At 49.2% G+C, this 13,625-nt stretch overlaps 1 protein-coding gene across 1 annotated transcript; it reads right to left on the reverse strand.

Annotated features, from left to right (window-relative positions):
• Positions 1-549: 549 nt before the first annotated feature.
• On the reverse strand, positions 550-7,336 carry LOC128336207 (uncharacterized). The gene is made up of 7 exons (XM_053275514.1): positions 7,104-7,336; positions 6,029-6,137; positions 5,202-5,362; positions 3,987-4,095; positions 3,424-3,551; positions 2,079-2,187; positions 550-867 (listed from the first exon to the last, which is right to left on the reverse strand). The coding sequence occupies exons 1-7, from the start codon at positions 7,174-7,176 to the stop codon at positions 678-680; spliced, it is 879 nt and encodes a 292-aa protein (XP_053131489.1). The 5' UTR covers positions 7,177-7,336; the 3' UTR covers positions 550-677.
• Between the last annotated feature and the right edge of the window lie 6,289 nt (positions 7,337-13,625).

Below are 13,625 nucleotides of genomic sequence, written 5' to 3' on the forward strand. Positions count from 1 at the left end.
AACCTTTTAACCACACATCAGTGCACTGAAGTAAGAAGGAAACCAAAGGCCTTATTGTGACTGCGTGTAATTACAGAGCATCTGATAACAGCATTTTAATTACTGCATCATTGGGGAAAATGGGTCACTAATAGCTATTCAAGGCCCTTGTTATCCCACACAGCCATTTCAGTTTCTATGGCCAGGATTCCTGACTACGAAAGGATTCACTTACCCAGCGGATAGTTCTGTTTTGGTTTGTTTCAAACAGCATGCTTACGTTGCTCCCTGCTGCCTCACAGAGGCGTCTTCTGGAAACTGAAGGCTGATCTGTTCAGCAGGGGAGCTGAAGACCTCTACATGCCTGAGCCAGGGGGCCAAATATTGCCCCTACCTTGTGCCACACCTTCCTCCCCCTCATTCATTTCTTTTCAAAGTGGGGGCACTGCCACCTTGCTGGCACCTCAATAAACTTTCACCTTAGGAGGCCACCTCACCATGCCTCATGGAAGGACCGCCCTGCTGTTCTGACTCAAAATCTTTTTGCAAAAAATACAGACAGATCCCGTCATTTAATTTTATTTTTTTAAACTTGCGTTTGGACACTTTTCATGAACACTTTTGAAGAAAGCATGCCCCTTTTACTGATTTTTCAGCCGGCGGGGGGCACGGGGGGCAGGAGTATGGATATGCTGTGGTCAGGGAAAGTAGTCATTTTTCTTTTTACTCCACTTTCTGATCGTGGCGTGTGCGTCCTTCTTCTTCCCTTCTGGTGCTGGATGAAGGTGGAATAATTCATGGTCGCTCTCGTGTAGGCCAGGGATGATAGACTGGACCCATCTCTCTCTGGGGTTGGCACAGACGTGCCTCTCTTCAGTCAAGTGGAATCTGTACAGGAGAAATGTGTGCTTAGAGCCCAAGCAGAAGCCTGCAAAGAAGCCATTGTCTTTGCTGCAGTTTAAGGAAATTTGGACACATTACGCGAAGAAGACCCAGCTCCCTGGAGAAGTCCATAATGCTGGGGAAAGTGGAAGGAAAGAGAAGAAGAGGACGGCCAGCAGCCAGGTGGGTGGACTCAATGACGACAGCCATGAAGGCACCGCGGAGAGACCTTCAAGGCCAAGTGGAAGACAGATCATCCTGGAGAGAATTGATCTCTGTGGTCACTAAGAGTCGACACCGACTTGATGGCACTTAATCAGTCAATCAAATCAGGAAAATTAAATTATTTATGGAGCCAGTTTGGTGTGGTTGTTAGAATGTTGAAAGAGGCCCAGAGAGACCCGGGTTGAAATTCCCCTTCAGCCATGAGACTAGCTGGGTGACTCTGGGCCAGTCACATGCCTCTCAGCCTAACCTACCTCACAGGGTTGTTGTGAGGATCAGCACCACCATGATCTGCGCCTCTCTGGGCTCCTTGGTGGAAGAGCGGGATATAAATGTTGTAAATAAACCATGAAAGACAAAAATTGTCCTCTAGGGTAGGAGAGATCATAGCTATCTATCTTCAAATATCGGAAGAGCTGTCACGCAGTAGAAGCAGCTGACCCGTTCTCTGCGTCTCCTGAGGGCAGAACAAGAACCAGGGGGTTGAAGTGACAGGGAGGCAGATTTAGGGTGGGCATTAGGAGTTTCCTGCCTGTCAGAGCTGTTTGACAGTGGAACAGCCTGCCTCATGGAGTGTGAGGCCTTCCTTTGCTGGAGATTTCCAAGCAGAGGCTGAAGGGGATGCTGTGGTAGCTTCCTGCATGGCGCGCACGCACGGGAGTGGTGGTGGTCAGACTAGATGACCTCCAAGTTCCCTTCCAGCTCTGATTCTATGAGAGGCTTTGACCGCCCACTGCACTTAGGGGCAAGATTCAAATGGTGGCAACCCTGATTATCAGATTAGACTTTTCTAGTCCCTTTGGTATACATACAAATGGTACAAACTGGTTGGTGGGTTCTATTTGCACGTATTGTTGCCCAAGGAAACGAACCGGGCGACGACATGGAGAACCACACGGGCCCAATCTAGGAACCCAGAATCGGGGTAAATAATGTCCTGATAGAATCCTTCAGAGGCTGATTTTCTTTCAGCAAATGCTTTGGCTACTTACATGATAACTACCTTCCCGCATAGCTCCCGGTTGTAGGAATATGTTTTCACTGCCGACGTTGGAACTGGATCTCTTGCTAAGTAGAAGCAGCAGGATTTCGTGGGACGACCTGCGGGAGAGAAGTGGATGGAGTGACTTCACGGTCCACGTTGCTTGCTCAGTAGATCCCTCTCTCCCCTTGAACTCGGGGCTTGTTCCCAGATTCCCCCACACCCCACAAGGGCACAAGAAGCCAGCGCAGAGCCTCCCTTCTCCCCAGTCTGTGAGCACCTGCCCAACATTTTCTAACTGAACCAGAGACACAGAGCAGAGGGATGGGGAAATGAGAAGGAACAGAGAACCTAAGAGAGATTGAGAGGGAGGGAGGGAGGGAGGACAGGCAAATAAGAGAAGGAAAGAAACGGAGGGGGGGGTGACTTGCAAAGAACTCCCTCTCCTCTACCCCTTCAAAAGGAAGGAGAGTGTTCATTCCTCAGGTTAAAGATATACTTGTGAAGGAGGGGGAGACGGCACCAAGTGGCGATTGTCAGTGTCTCCCTGAAGGTGTTATGGATATGGATGGTGCTGATTGGCTAGCGCCCATAATGTCACCGAACCAGCTCTTAGCGGCACCGAACGGCTCTCGATGTCTCCGCTCCTCGTCCTGAAAGGAATTGGGGGACTATTTTTTAAAAAGGTTTCTGTTCTCTTTTTGTGTTGCGAAGAATCAATGAATAAGCAAAGCAAACATCTTCTTCTTCTTCTTCTTCTTCTTTTAAAATGAACAAGTTGAGGTGGGCAGCCCCTCTGAAGCAAGAGAGGAGGGAACAGACAGAGAGAAGCTTCCAACTTCTTATGACATATGTCAGTCCTATCAGAATTGTAGAGATAATGTGTGTCGAGGGAGGGCAGCTGGCCTGGTGGGAGTGAGCATGAATGGCCCCTTTTGCTAAGCATGGCTAGCCTTGGTTTGCATTTGGATGGGAGGCTACATGTGAGAAGCTCTGCAAGATACTCCCCCCCTTAGGGGATGGAACCAAAGCTCAGTGGAAGAGACTCCGCTTGGCATGCAGAAGGTCCCGGGTTCAATCCCTGGCAGCATCTCCAGGTAGGGCTGGGAAAACCCCCTGCTTGAAACCTTGGAGAGCCGCTGCCAGTCCGTGTGGACAATAATGAGCTTGATAGACCTGGAGCCTGACTCAGTAGACAGCAACTTCCCACCAATTGCAAGGCCAAGGAGAAGCAGCTATGATTGGGAGACATGATATCCACAAATATTAATGTCGGGTATGGATATGCTGTGGTCAGGGAAAGAAATAGTTTTTCTTTTTACGCCACTTGCTGATCGTGGCGTGTGCATCCTTACTCTTCTCTTCTGGTGCTGGATGAGGGTGGAATGATTTGGGGTCGCTCTCCTGGAGGCCAGGGATGATAGACTGGACCCATCTCTCTTTGGGGTTGGCACAGACGTGCCTCCCTTCAGCCATATGGAATCTGTACAGGAGAAAAGGGTGCTTAGAGCCCAACCAGAAACCTGCGAAGAAGCAATTATCTATGCTGCCATTTAGGGAAATTATATGATACATGGAGCCACTTTGGTGTGGTGGTTAGAATGTTGAACGAGGCCCAGAGAGACCCGGGTTCAAATCCCCCTTCAGCCATGAAACTCACTGGGTGACTGGGCCAGTCACGTCTCTCTCAGCCTGACCTACCTCACAGGATTATTGTGAGGATAAACATCACCATGTGCACCTCTCTGGGCTCCTTGGTTGGTTCTATCTGCCTGGATCGTTGCCCAAGGAAACGAACCGGGCGACGACATGGAGAACCACACAGGCCGAATCGAGGAACCCAGAATCGGGGTAAATAATGTCCTGATAGAATCCTTCAGAGGCTGATTTTCTTTCAGCAAATGCTTTGGCTACTTACATGATAACTACCTCCCCGCATAACTCCCGGTTGTAGGAATATGTTTTCACTGCCGACGTTGGAACTGGAACTCTTGCTAAGAAGTAGCAACAGGATTTCGTGGGACGACCTGCGGGACACAGGGGGATGGAGTGACCTCATGGCTCACGTTGCTTGCTCAGTAGATTCAGGGACTTAACTATAATAGGGCAAGGGGAGACAGTTGTCTGGGGGCCTACTGCCTTGGGGGTGCCCCCAGAGGCAAGTCACAGGACTGACTCCCCCAGCCGCACACCCACCCGGGCTTCCGAAATATGGCTTCTTTTTGTAGGGCATGCGTTGACTGTGCAATCTGCTCTCCTCTACCCCTTCAAAAGGAAGGAGAGTGTTCATTCCTCAGGTTAAAGATATACTTGTGAAGGAGGGGGAGACGGCACCAAGTGGCGATTGTCAGTGTCTCCCTGAAGGTGTTATGGATATGGATGGTGCTGATTGGCTAGCGCCCATAATGTCACCGAACCAGCTCTTAGCGGCACCGAACGGCTCTCGATGTCTCCGCTCCTCGTCCTGAAAGGAATTGGGGGACTATTTTTTAAAAAGGTTTCTGTTCTCTTTTTGTGTTGCGAAGAATCAATGAATAAGCAAAGCAAACATCTTCTTCTTCTTCTTCTTCTTCTTTTAAAATGAACAAGTTGAGGTGGGCAGCCCCTCTGAAGCAAGAGAGGAGGGAACAGACAGAGAGAAGCTTCCAACTTCTTATGACATATGTCAGTCCTATCAGAATTGTAGAGATAATGTGTGTCGAGGGAGGGCAGCTGGCCTGGTGGGAGTGAGCATGAATGGCCCCTTTTGCTAAGCATGGCTAGCCTTGGTTTGCATTTGGATGGGAGGCTACATGTGAGAAGCTCTGCAAGATACTCCCCCCCTTAGGGGATGGAACCAAAGCTCAGTGGAAGAGACTCTGCTTGGCATGCAGAAGGTCCCGGGTTCAATCCCTGGCAGCATCTCCAGGTAGGGCTGGGAAAACCCCCTGCTTGAAACCTTGGAGAGCCGCTGCCAGTCCGTGTGGACAATAATGAGCTTGATAGACCTGGAGCCTGACTCAGTAGACAGCAACTTCCCACCAATTGCAAGGCCAAGGAGAAGCAGCTATGATTGGGAGACATGATATCCACAAATATTAATGTCGGGTATGGATATGCTGTGGTCAGGGAAAGAAATAGTTTTTCTTTTTACGCCACTTGCTGATCGTGGTGTTTGTATCCTTCTTCTTCCCTTCTGGTGTTGGATGAGGGTGGAATAATTCATGGTCACTCTCGTGTAGGCCAGGGATGATAGACTGGACCCATCTCTCTTTGGGGTTGGCACAGACGTGCCTCTCTTCAGTCAAATGGAATCTGTGCAGGAGAAATGGGTGCTTAGAGCCCAAGCAGAAGTCTGCGAAGAAGCCATTGTCTTTGCTGCAGTGTAAAGGTAAAGTAAAGTGTGCCATCTAGTTTATTCCGACTCTTGGCACCCACAGAGCCCTGTGGTTTTCTTGGTAGAATACAGGAGTAGTTGACCATTGCCTTCTCCCACCCAGTATGAGATGATGCCTTTCAGCACTTTTCTATATTGCTGCTGCCCATTATAGTGTAGGAAAATTAAATTGTAGGAAAATTAAATTATGTATGTAATTTATATGCATTTATGCAGTGTAGGAAAATTAAATTATATATGGAGCCACTTTAGTGTGGTGGTTAGAATGTTGAACTAGGCCCAGAGAGACCCGGGTTCAAATCCCCCTTCAGCCATGAGACTCACTGGGTGACTCTGGGCCAGTCACGTCTCTCTCAGCCTGACCTATCTCACAGGATTGTTGTGAGGATAAACATCACCATGTGCACCTCTCTGGGCTCCTTGGTTGGTTCTATCTGCCCGGATCGTTGCCCAAGGAAACGGACCTGGCAACCACCTGGAGAACCACACGGGCCGAATCGAGGAACCCAGAATCAGGGTGGATAATGTCCTGATAGAATCCTTCAGAGGCTGGTTTTCTTTCAGCAAATGCTTTGGCTACTTACATGATAACTACCTTCCCGCATAGCTCCCGGTTGTAGGAATATGTTTTCACTGCCGACGTTGGAACTGGATCTCTTGCTAAGTAGAAGCAGCAGGATTTCGTGGGACGACCTGCGGGAGAGAAGTGGATGGAGTGACTTCACGGTCCACGTTGCTTGCTCAGTAGATCCCTCTCTCCCCTTGAACTCGGGGCTTGTTCCCAGATTCCCCCACACCCCACAAGGGCACAAGAAGCCAGCGCAGAGCCTCCCTTCTCCCCAGTCTGTGAGCACCTGCCCAACATTTTGTAATTGAACCAGAGACACAGAGCAGTGTTTCCCCACTTCAATACAAATTAGACAATACGAATATGGCAATCTCCAAATCCGGGTGCCTAATTTGCATATTACGTAGGTTGGCTTGCAAATAATTTTCATATGCAAATTAGCAGCTGCACTTTCCAATTGACTTGAATTTGCTCTGGATATTTACCAACAATAGTCGGGGAAGATATCTTTGCCTGACTATTTCCCTTGACACATTAACAGCAGCAATCAAACATAAAAATAAAAATGCACAGCTTTTTAATGAAGGCTGCAATTCCGTACACACTTATTTGAGAGAAGATCTGATTGAAACCAATGTTGCTTACTTCTAAGTAGGCATGCATTGAACGTAAAGCCAAGCAAGTCCTTCAATGTTACAATACACAGCCTGGTAGGCAGGTAGTGATTCACATCAAAAGCAAGCTATACTCTCAACTGCCCGATTGAGCTCTCCTCCTGAAAACAAACAAGGCAACATTCCTCAGCGGGTTATTGAACTTGTGAAAGGGAAACCTTCCCAGCTAGGATCCTGTGCTTTCCCTCTCTTAATCCAAGTCCAGTGAATGAGCAGAAGAGGGACTGCACGTTTTGCTCCATAACTCCACTTCTACAAGGGCTAGAGGTAAGGTGTTTTGTTGTTGTTGTTGTTTAAATGAAAGCTGGAATCTGGATGGGCTAAGCAATCTGGGTGAGGTGTTTAAAATCCGGGCGATACCTGGAATTCCGGGGGGGATGGCAACCCTAGGAGCAATGGAGAGGTAAGAGGACTCACTTCTGGGAGAAGGCTCAGACCAGGCGAAGAAGACAGTGGCTAGGAGCAGAAAAGAAGTCGCCGGGTTCTTCATCCTCTTAGTCTCTGGTGGAAGTCGGGTAGCAGAGGCGTCTTTTAGGTGAGTCCAAGGGGGATGTGCCCCGGACCAATTCCTCAGTGCCACGAATGCTGGCCTTCCCTCTCTCTCCTGCTCCTCCTCCTCACCCAACAGCTGTGAAGTTTCTCCATCTCCCTTTTTGCTTCCTACACTGCATCTGGCAAGGAGGGAGGGAGGGAGGGAGGAGGAACAAACTGGCCAGCTTGGTTTTCTCCAACTATATTTAAACGCTGCACACACACACCCGCCCCCGCATGATATATTTTAGACTTTAACAAACAGACTCGGATGAACCAACGGCAGCATGCTCTTTTGAACAGAGACGAGGAGAGCTGGTCTTCTGGCAGTGAGCATGACGTGTCCCCTCGGTTAAGCAGGGTCCACCCTGGTTTTCATTTGAATGGGAGACTACATGTGTGAGCACTGGAAGAGATTCCCCTTAAGGCAGGCCTGCTCAACGTAGGCCCTCCTGCAGATATTGGCCTACCAGAATCCCTGGCTATTGGTCACTGTGGGTTGGGGATTATGGGAATTGTAGTGCAAAAAGAGCTGGGGGGCCTACACTGAGCAGGCCTGCCTTAAAGGATGGAGCCGCTCTGGGAAGAGCATCTGAGGTTCCAAGGCCCCTCCCTGGCAGCATCTCCAAGAGAGGGCCGAGAGAGACTCCTGCCTGCAACCTTGGAGAAGCCGCTGCCAGTCTGTGAAGACAATACTGAGCGAGATAGACCAAGGGTCTGACTCCGTATATGGCAGCTTCACTTCACTGCTCTCCTAGCCCCTTCAGCATTCTTTCAAACACCCACAGATTCAAAGAGGAACAAGATTTTGGTGGGACACAGGCCCCTGAAAAAAGCAGGCAAACAGCCACCCAGTCCTCCAATGCGGTCCGATTTGACACGGAAAACATCGTTTTGGGTTGTTTTCGATATTACTAATGTTGCCTTGAAAACAATGCAATGCAAAATGCTGCCCAAAGGGCTGTACAGAATCCAATACGGTTATTGTTCCAATTCAGTGCACAGCCCTGCCATATCCCAGCAAGCTGGAATCTGTTTCCGCTGCATCAGGCCACATACGATACAGTTGTGTCCCACCCAGGTTCTCATCCTGTGGATGACTTGAGCTCTCTCCAACCACTGCTATTCCACACAGAAGACATCTCTACATCGGGCTCCTTTTACTATGCTGATCTCACAGCCAGAAGGGTGTTTGCTCTTTAGGTTGAAGGCATGCGAGCAAAACACAGTTGTGGGCAGCATCAATTGGCCAGCGCCTGTTCCTTCACTAAGCTAGCACAGGATGGCTAATTCCCACAATGTTACCACCCCTAGTCCCCGGAAAGAATTGGGCGAGAGGGTGTTTTGTTTTGTTTTTTAAACATGTTTCCGTTTTATTTAATTATTTATTGTGATGTGAAGAACAAAGGCGGGACCAGAGTGTACCTCTAATAAATTGCACCTTTGTATAATAAATTGCAGGCGGGTGACTTCTCTGAAGCACGAGGAAAGGAAAAGGCAGATGGGCAGCCCTGACTCCCAACTTTTGAGAACTTTCTCCTCTCCTCCACATGCTGAGAGGTGAGAACACGATCCTTCCTCTTCTCTTCTGATGGCTGAGGAAGATGAAGCCAGACACGATCATGCTTTGGGGAGCTGACGCATGTAATCCTGGACCCATGCATCATTGGGATCAACGCAGGTCATTCGATTCTGGATTGTCGTAAATCTGCAAAGGAGAAATGTGTGTGGAATGCCCATTCAGAAGCCCGAGACGAGGCGGGTCTCTGCGTTATAGCCACCCCAGTTCAGAGCGGGTGGCCCTGAATGGCCTCAGCCCTCTCACACGAGCATCTGGGGTTAGGGTTGTTGCTTTTTTGTGGGTGCTGGTGGGGGATCTCCTGCTCTGTCTCCCACAGATCAGTGGTAACTGTGAACTCTGCTCCCAGATGATGCAGACGGCTGGCGTCTTCATGTCTGAAGTCGGGAGCTGGGTCCTGCACAATCCAAAGAGCTATCCCAGCATGCATTGTGTTGCCAGTAGATTGGGGACCCTCGTGACAGAGCCAGCTGACCCCTGATTGGCCCAGGAGAGAGGGCATGCAGTGTGTGGACTTCCCAGAGGTATCTGGTGGGACACTGTGGGAAACAGGATGCTGGACTAGATGGGCCTACTTGGGCTCCCCATTCCCCCTGAAAGGAAAATAACCTGGCAGCAACCCCGTGAATTAACACTGGCCGAATGGATGGATACAGCAGTCAGGCCCATACCAACTGACTTTTTTAGAGCCTGGTTCTCTTTAAGGACAGTTGTACTTACACAACCCCTTTCAGGCCACAGCTCTCCGTGGAAAACTGATAGTTTTTCACTCTCGCCAGAGCAATTTGCTCTTTCATGTAACGCTTGCAGCAAATCAATCTCACCCTGGTACCTGCAAGAGAGAGGGGTGCGGAGTGACCGTTCTGGCTTGCAGCCCCTGCTCGGCGGATTCCTCTCCCACTGGACTGATGGGGGAAACCAAGACATTCGGCCGCAGCTCAGTGGAAGAGCATCTGCTTGCATGCAGAAGGTACCGGGTTCAAATCCTGACAGCATCTCAGGTCGGGCTGGGAAAGACCCATGCCTGAAATTCAGGAGAGCGGCTGCCAGCCAGTGCCGACAATACTGAGCTAGATGGACCAAGCGTCTGACTCAGTATAAGGCCAGTTCCAATACTCTCTAAGGTTTCAGGCAGGAGTCTTTCTCAGCCCTATCTAGAGATGCTGCCAGGGAGGGAACTTGGAACCCTCTGCATGCAAAGCAGAGGCTCCTCCACTGAATTATGGCCACCATCCCATGGCACTGATAAGCTAGTTAAGGATAGCACCAAGTGGCTAGTCTCCATGCCATCTCCAAGTCAGGTCTGGGTAGGTCCTTTAACAAGTGCAAGAGAAGAACGAAAGCATCCGCTCTCTTCTCAAGAACAAACCACAGCTCATCACAACATACAAATGAAGGGAAATACGGTTTGTTCAGCAACTAATTTGAACAAACCAGAATATTAGAGATGTGCGAATCGATTCAAATTCTTATCTGGCCGATTTGAATGATTCGAACTTGAATTGGATCGCCCCTAAAAAGGGCGATTCGATTTGAATTTAAATGGAATCAACCAGAATCTAATTCGAATCAATTCAAATCGATTCAACGGCAGTTTAGAGACATTTTGGCACCTTTAAAAAACCATTCAGGGACCCTGATTGGTCAAAGAAAAAGAGTGCCAAAATAGCTTGAATTGGTTCACATTTGAATCAGAATCAAATTTGAATCGAATCAACCTGTTTTGGGCCAATTCGATTTGAATTTGAATCAAATTGGCCAGCTTCAATTCAAATTTCAATCAAATCTGAAAATCCGATTTGCGCATATTCATACATAATATCAGTCCAGCATCAAATTGTGGTTTGATATCCCAGTTTGTTTCAAGTACAGGGTGTTTCAAGTACCCAACCCACACCCCAGTTGCCTGAAGACCAGCCTGTTCGGGTCAGAGATAATCATGTGACTTTTCCCTTGAGCATCCGTTAAAACCTTAAGATCAAAATCAGAGTTTCCTCTTGCAGTGTAGATCCATGGAGAGAAAGAGAGAAAATAAAGGACTCCCCGCTTACCAGGAACAACCTCAGCTGAGGTTAAGAGGACGGTGGCCATGAGCAGGACAACCTGTATGGCAACCACCGAGGTCTTCATCTTTGCCGTCTGTGGTGGAGAGGGGGAAGCATAGAGGCCTCGTTTAAAGTGAGCCCAAGGGCCACGTGCCCCAAACCAATTCCTTAGTGCCACGGCTGCTGCCGGCTGAGTTTCCTCCTCCTCCTCCAGTAAGACTACGGCTTCTCCATCTTCCTTTTGTGACGGGACAGAGGGAGGGAGAGAAAAGGAGGGAACAGATCAGCTTGGCTACTCTTCCCCGCTGGATGCCTTGTGCGAAGTGGTCAGCTGAGGTCCAGAATCAGACCCTGGTGTCCTTTCCACCTTTGCCCGGGAGGACAATGGGATCCCCTCCCTTCTCTGTCCAGCAGAAGATGGGAAGGAAGAGTTAGGATTTGGAGCAGAGATTTCTCAGAAGGGTTAAGACAGCATTTGGATTCTGAGGATTGCGAGCCAAAACATCCCGTAATCTGGAGTCGCAACACCAAAGGCTTTTTGGAGTGCACCAGATGAGGTAGTAGAAAACTGATTCTAGAGTTGGCTTCTGGACCTCCCAGAGAGGAGCCTGGAGGTACGTATCTCTGCCTAAGTGGGAGTGGCTGTGAGTCCATCCTCTTCCTTTCAGCTGGCTGGTGGGCTCTTTGAATTGGCTGCAGGTTTAAAACCCTGCCTGATGGACTCTCCTGTCTGCTCCCTCGATTGCTCAAGCACACTGTAGGCAAAACGCTACCCTCCTCACTTTCTCCATGCCCCAGGAACACGGCGTGATTGAAAGGGAACATCATGGTCCGTTCCCCACCGTTGGTCTTTGCTGTAGGGGGGAGACATGCAAAGCCGAGATATTGCAGATATGATGGAAACCAGAGATAGGACGCCTTCTACTCGGCACACGCCTGTGTGGGATTAGGAATATGCTGGCTAGTCGCTAGAGGGATTTCCTAAGGGATGGTAGACTAGAAGAGCTCCAAGATCCAGCCCAACTCTAGGGTTCCAAGGCGAAGGGTAAGCCATGAGCCAGCCACCTAGCAGAGAGCTGGGACAAATGGAAACTCCTGCAGTCTCTTTCTGCCATCTCAAACCACTCTCCAAGATTCCACTAACGAAAAGATGGACATCTTTTTTCACACTCGGTTCCCAGGATTCATGCCGAGGGTTGCTGTCTGAGTTCTCCACCCACCACATTTGCACCAAACTGGAAGATGACTGGCCCAAATGTTCATCTGAGCCAGCTTTGCGCAGCACTAATTGGCTAGCACCCATGCCGCCACCAAACTACTTATTGAGGAACCAAATGGTGAGTACCCACCCAGGATGGAACCCAGCCAGCTCCAGGCAGTAACAAGTGACTAGTGCCCAATTACACCAATAAGCAAGTTGAGGATAGTACCAAACGGCTAGTACCTCTGACATCTCCAAATCCGCTCTGGGCCGCACCAATTGGTTACCACTCTTGATGTCCCCAGGATACCACCCTACCACTAATCCCCAAAGAAGTCAGGCAACTGTTTTCAAAATGCTTATGTTTTATTATTTTTTTATGATGCGAAGAATAAATGAGCAATCAAAGTGTACATGTGGTTATTAAAAACAATAAATAATAATAATAATTCAAGGCAGCCATCCCCTTTGAAGCTATCCATGACGATGGATATAGCCTAGCGTTCAGCCTTGTATAACTTCCTCCTCTCCTCCACAAGCTGGTAGCTCCCGGTTGATCATTTCTCTTCCCTTCTGGGGGTACAGGAGGCGGAAACAGGACCTGGTTAGTTTTCTAAGAAGGAATGGATTCTCTCCCGGACCCATTTCAGCCTGGGATCAACACAGAGCCACTTATCATTGTTGGTAATAAATCTGCAAAGGAGAAATGTGCTTTTAGTGCCCAGTCAGAAGCCCCGGAAAAGGCAATTCACTACAAGGTCATCACACCTGCTCAGGGCTGGTGTTCTCCTGAACAACCTCACTCGCTTGCTCCCAAGCAACTCATCGAACCTGGTCACAAGCTGTGTTGAAACCGACAGTTCTTCCATCCTCAGCCTCATTGGACTCCCCTACGGAACCTCCGATACGTCGAGGTTTTGAAATGTGTATGGCCTTGCACCGATTCCAGAAACCCATAGGCCTTCCAAGGGAGGACCAATAATCTGGAAAAGACCAGGGGGCTGTTCTCAGGACCCTAAACGGGGTCAGAGGAGGGCCCAGCCAGGATAGGAGCTTTGCCTGGTCTCGGTCGGTGGATGTGTGTTTGCAAAGATCGAGGAGGGGAGAGTGATTGTGTGGGAGATGGTTGCTGAGCAGGATGGCTTTTCATCCACCCTTGATAAAATGTGGGGGGGAGAATGTGGGTCGACCATGCCTGTCCTCCCCAGCTCCTGCCTGCTGCATCATCACTTTCTGCTTCTCTTACAACCTTGATATATGTGGGTGCAGTGGGGAAATGCCTTGATTATCAAGCCAGGGGCTGCCAGTTCGAATCCTCGAGGCATGTTTCCCAGACGATGGGGAAAGCCTCTATCGGGCAGGAGCGATCTAGGAGGATGCTGAAAGGCATCATCTCATCCTGCGCGAGAGGAGGCAACCCCCCCAACCTCTCCTGTATTCTACCAAAGACAACCACAGGGCTCTGTGGTTATCAGGAGTCCACACTGACTCGACAGCACACTTCACCTTTACAAAGTTTTTACAGTTCATATGGCTCTGGTGTTAAGCCAGGCACCTTAACTTGCCATTTCCACATTTTTTAG

The sequence above is a fragment of the Hemicordylus capensis genome, chromosome 12 (assembly GCF_027244095.1).
Source record: "Hemicordylus capensis ecotype Gifberg chromosome 12, rHemCap1.1.pri, whole genome shotgun sequence".
Classification (NCBI taxonomy): domain Eukaryota; kingdom Metazoa; phylum Chordata; class Lepidosauria; order Squamata; family Cordylidae; genus Hemicordylus; species Hemicordylus capensis.

Bases quoted from the DNA above. Each gene is read 5' to 3' on its own strand.
- LOC128336207 (XM_053275514.1), bottom strand. From the start codon at position 7,176: ATGAAGAACCCGGCGACTTCTTTTCTGCTCCTAGCCACTGTCTTCTTC. The intron at 4,096-5,201 runs GTAAAAAGAAAA...TGTGTCCCGCAG, and splicing joins CACCACGATCAGCAAGTGGC to GTCGTCCCACGAAATCCTGT. The intron at 2,188-3,423 runs GTAAGGATGCAC...TCTCTCCCGCAG, and splicing joins TCCAGCACCAGAAGAGAAGA to GTCGTCCCACGAAATCCTGC.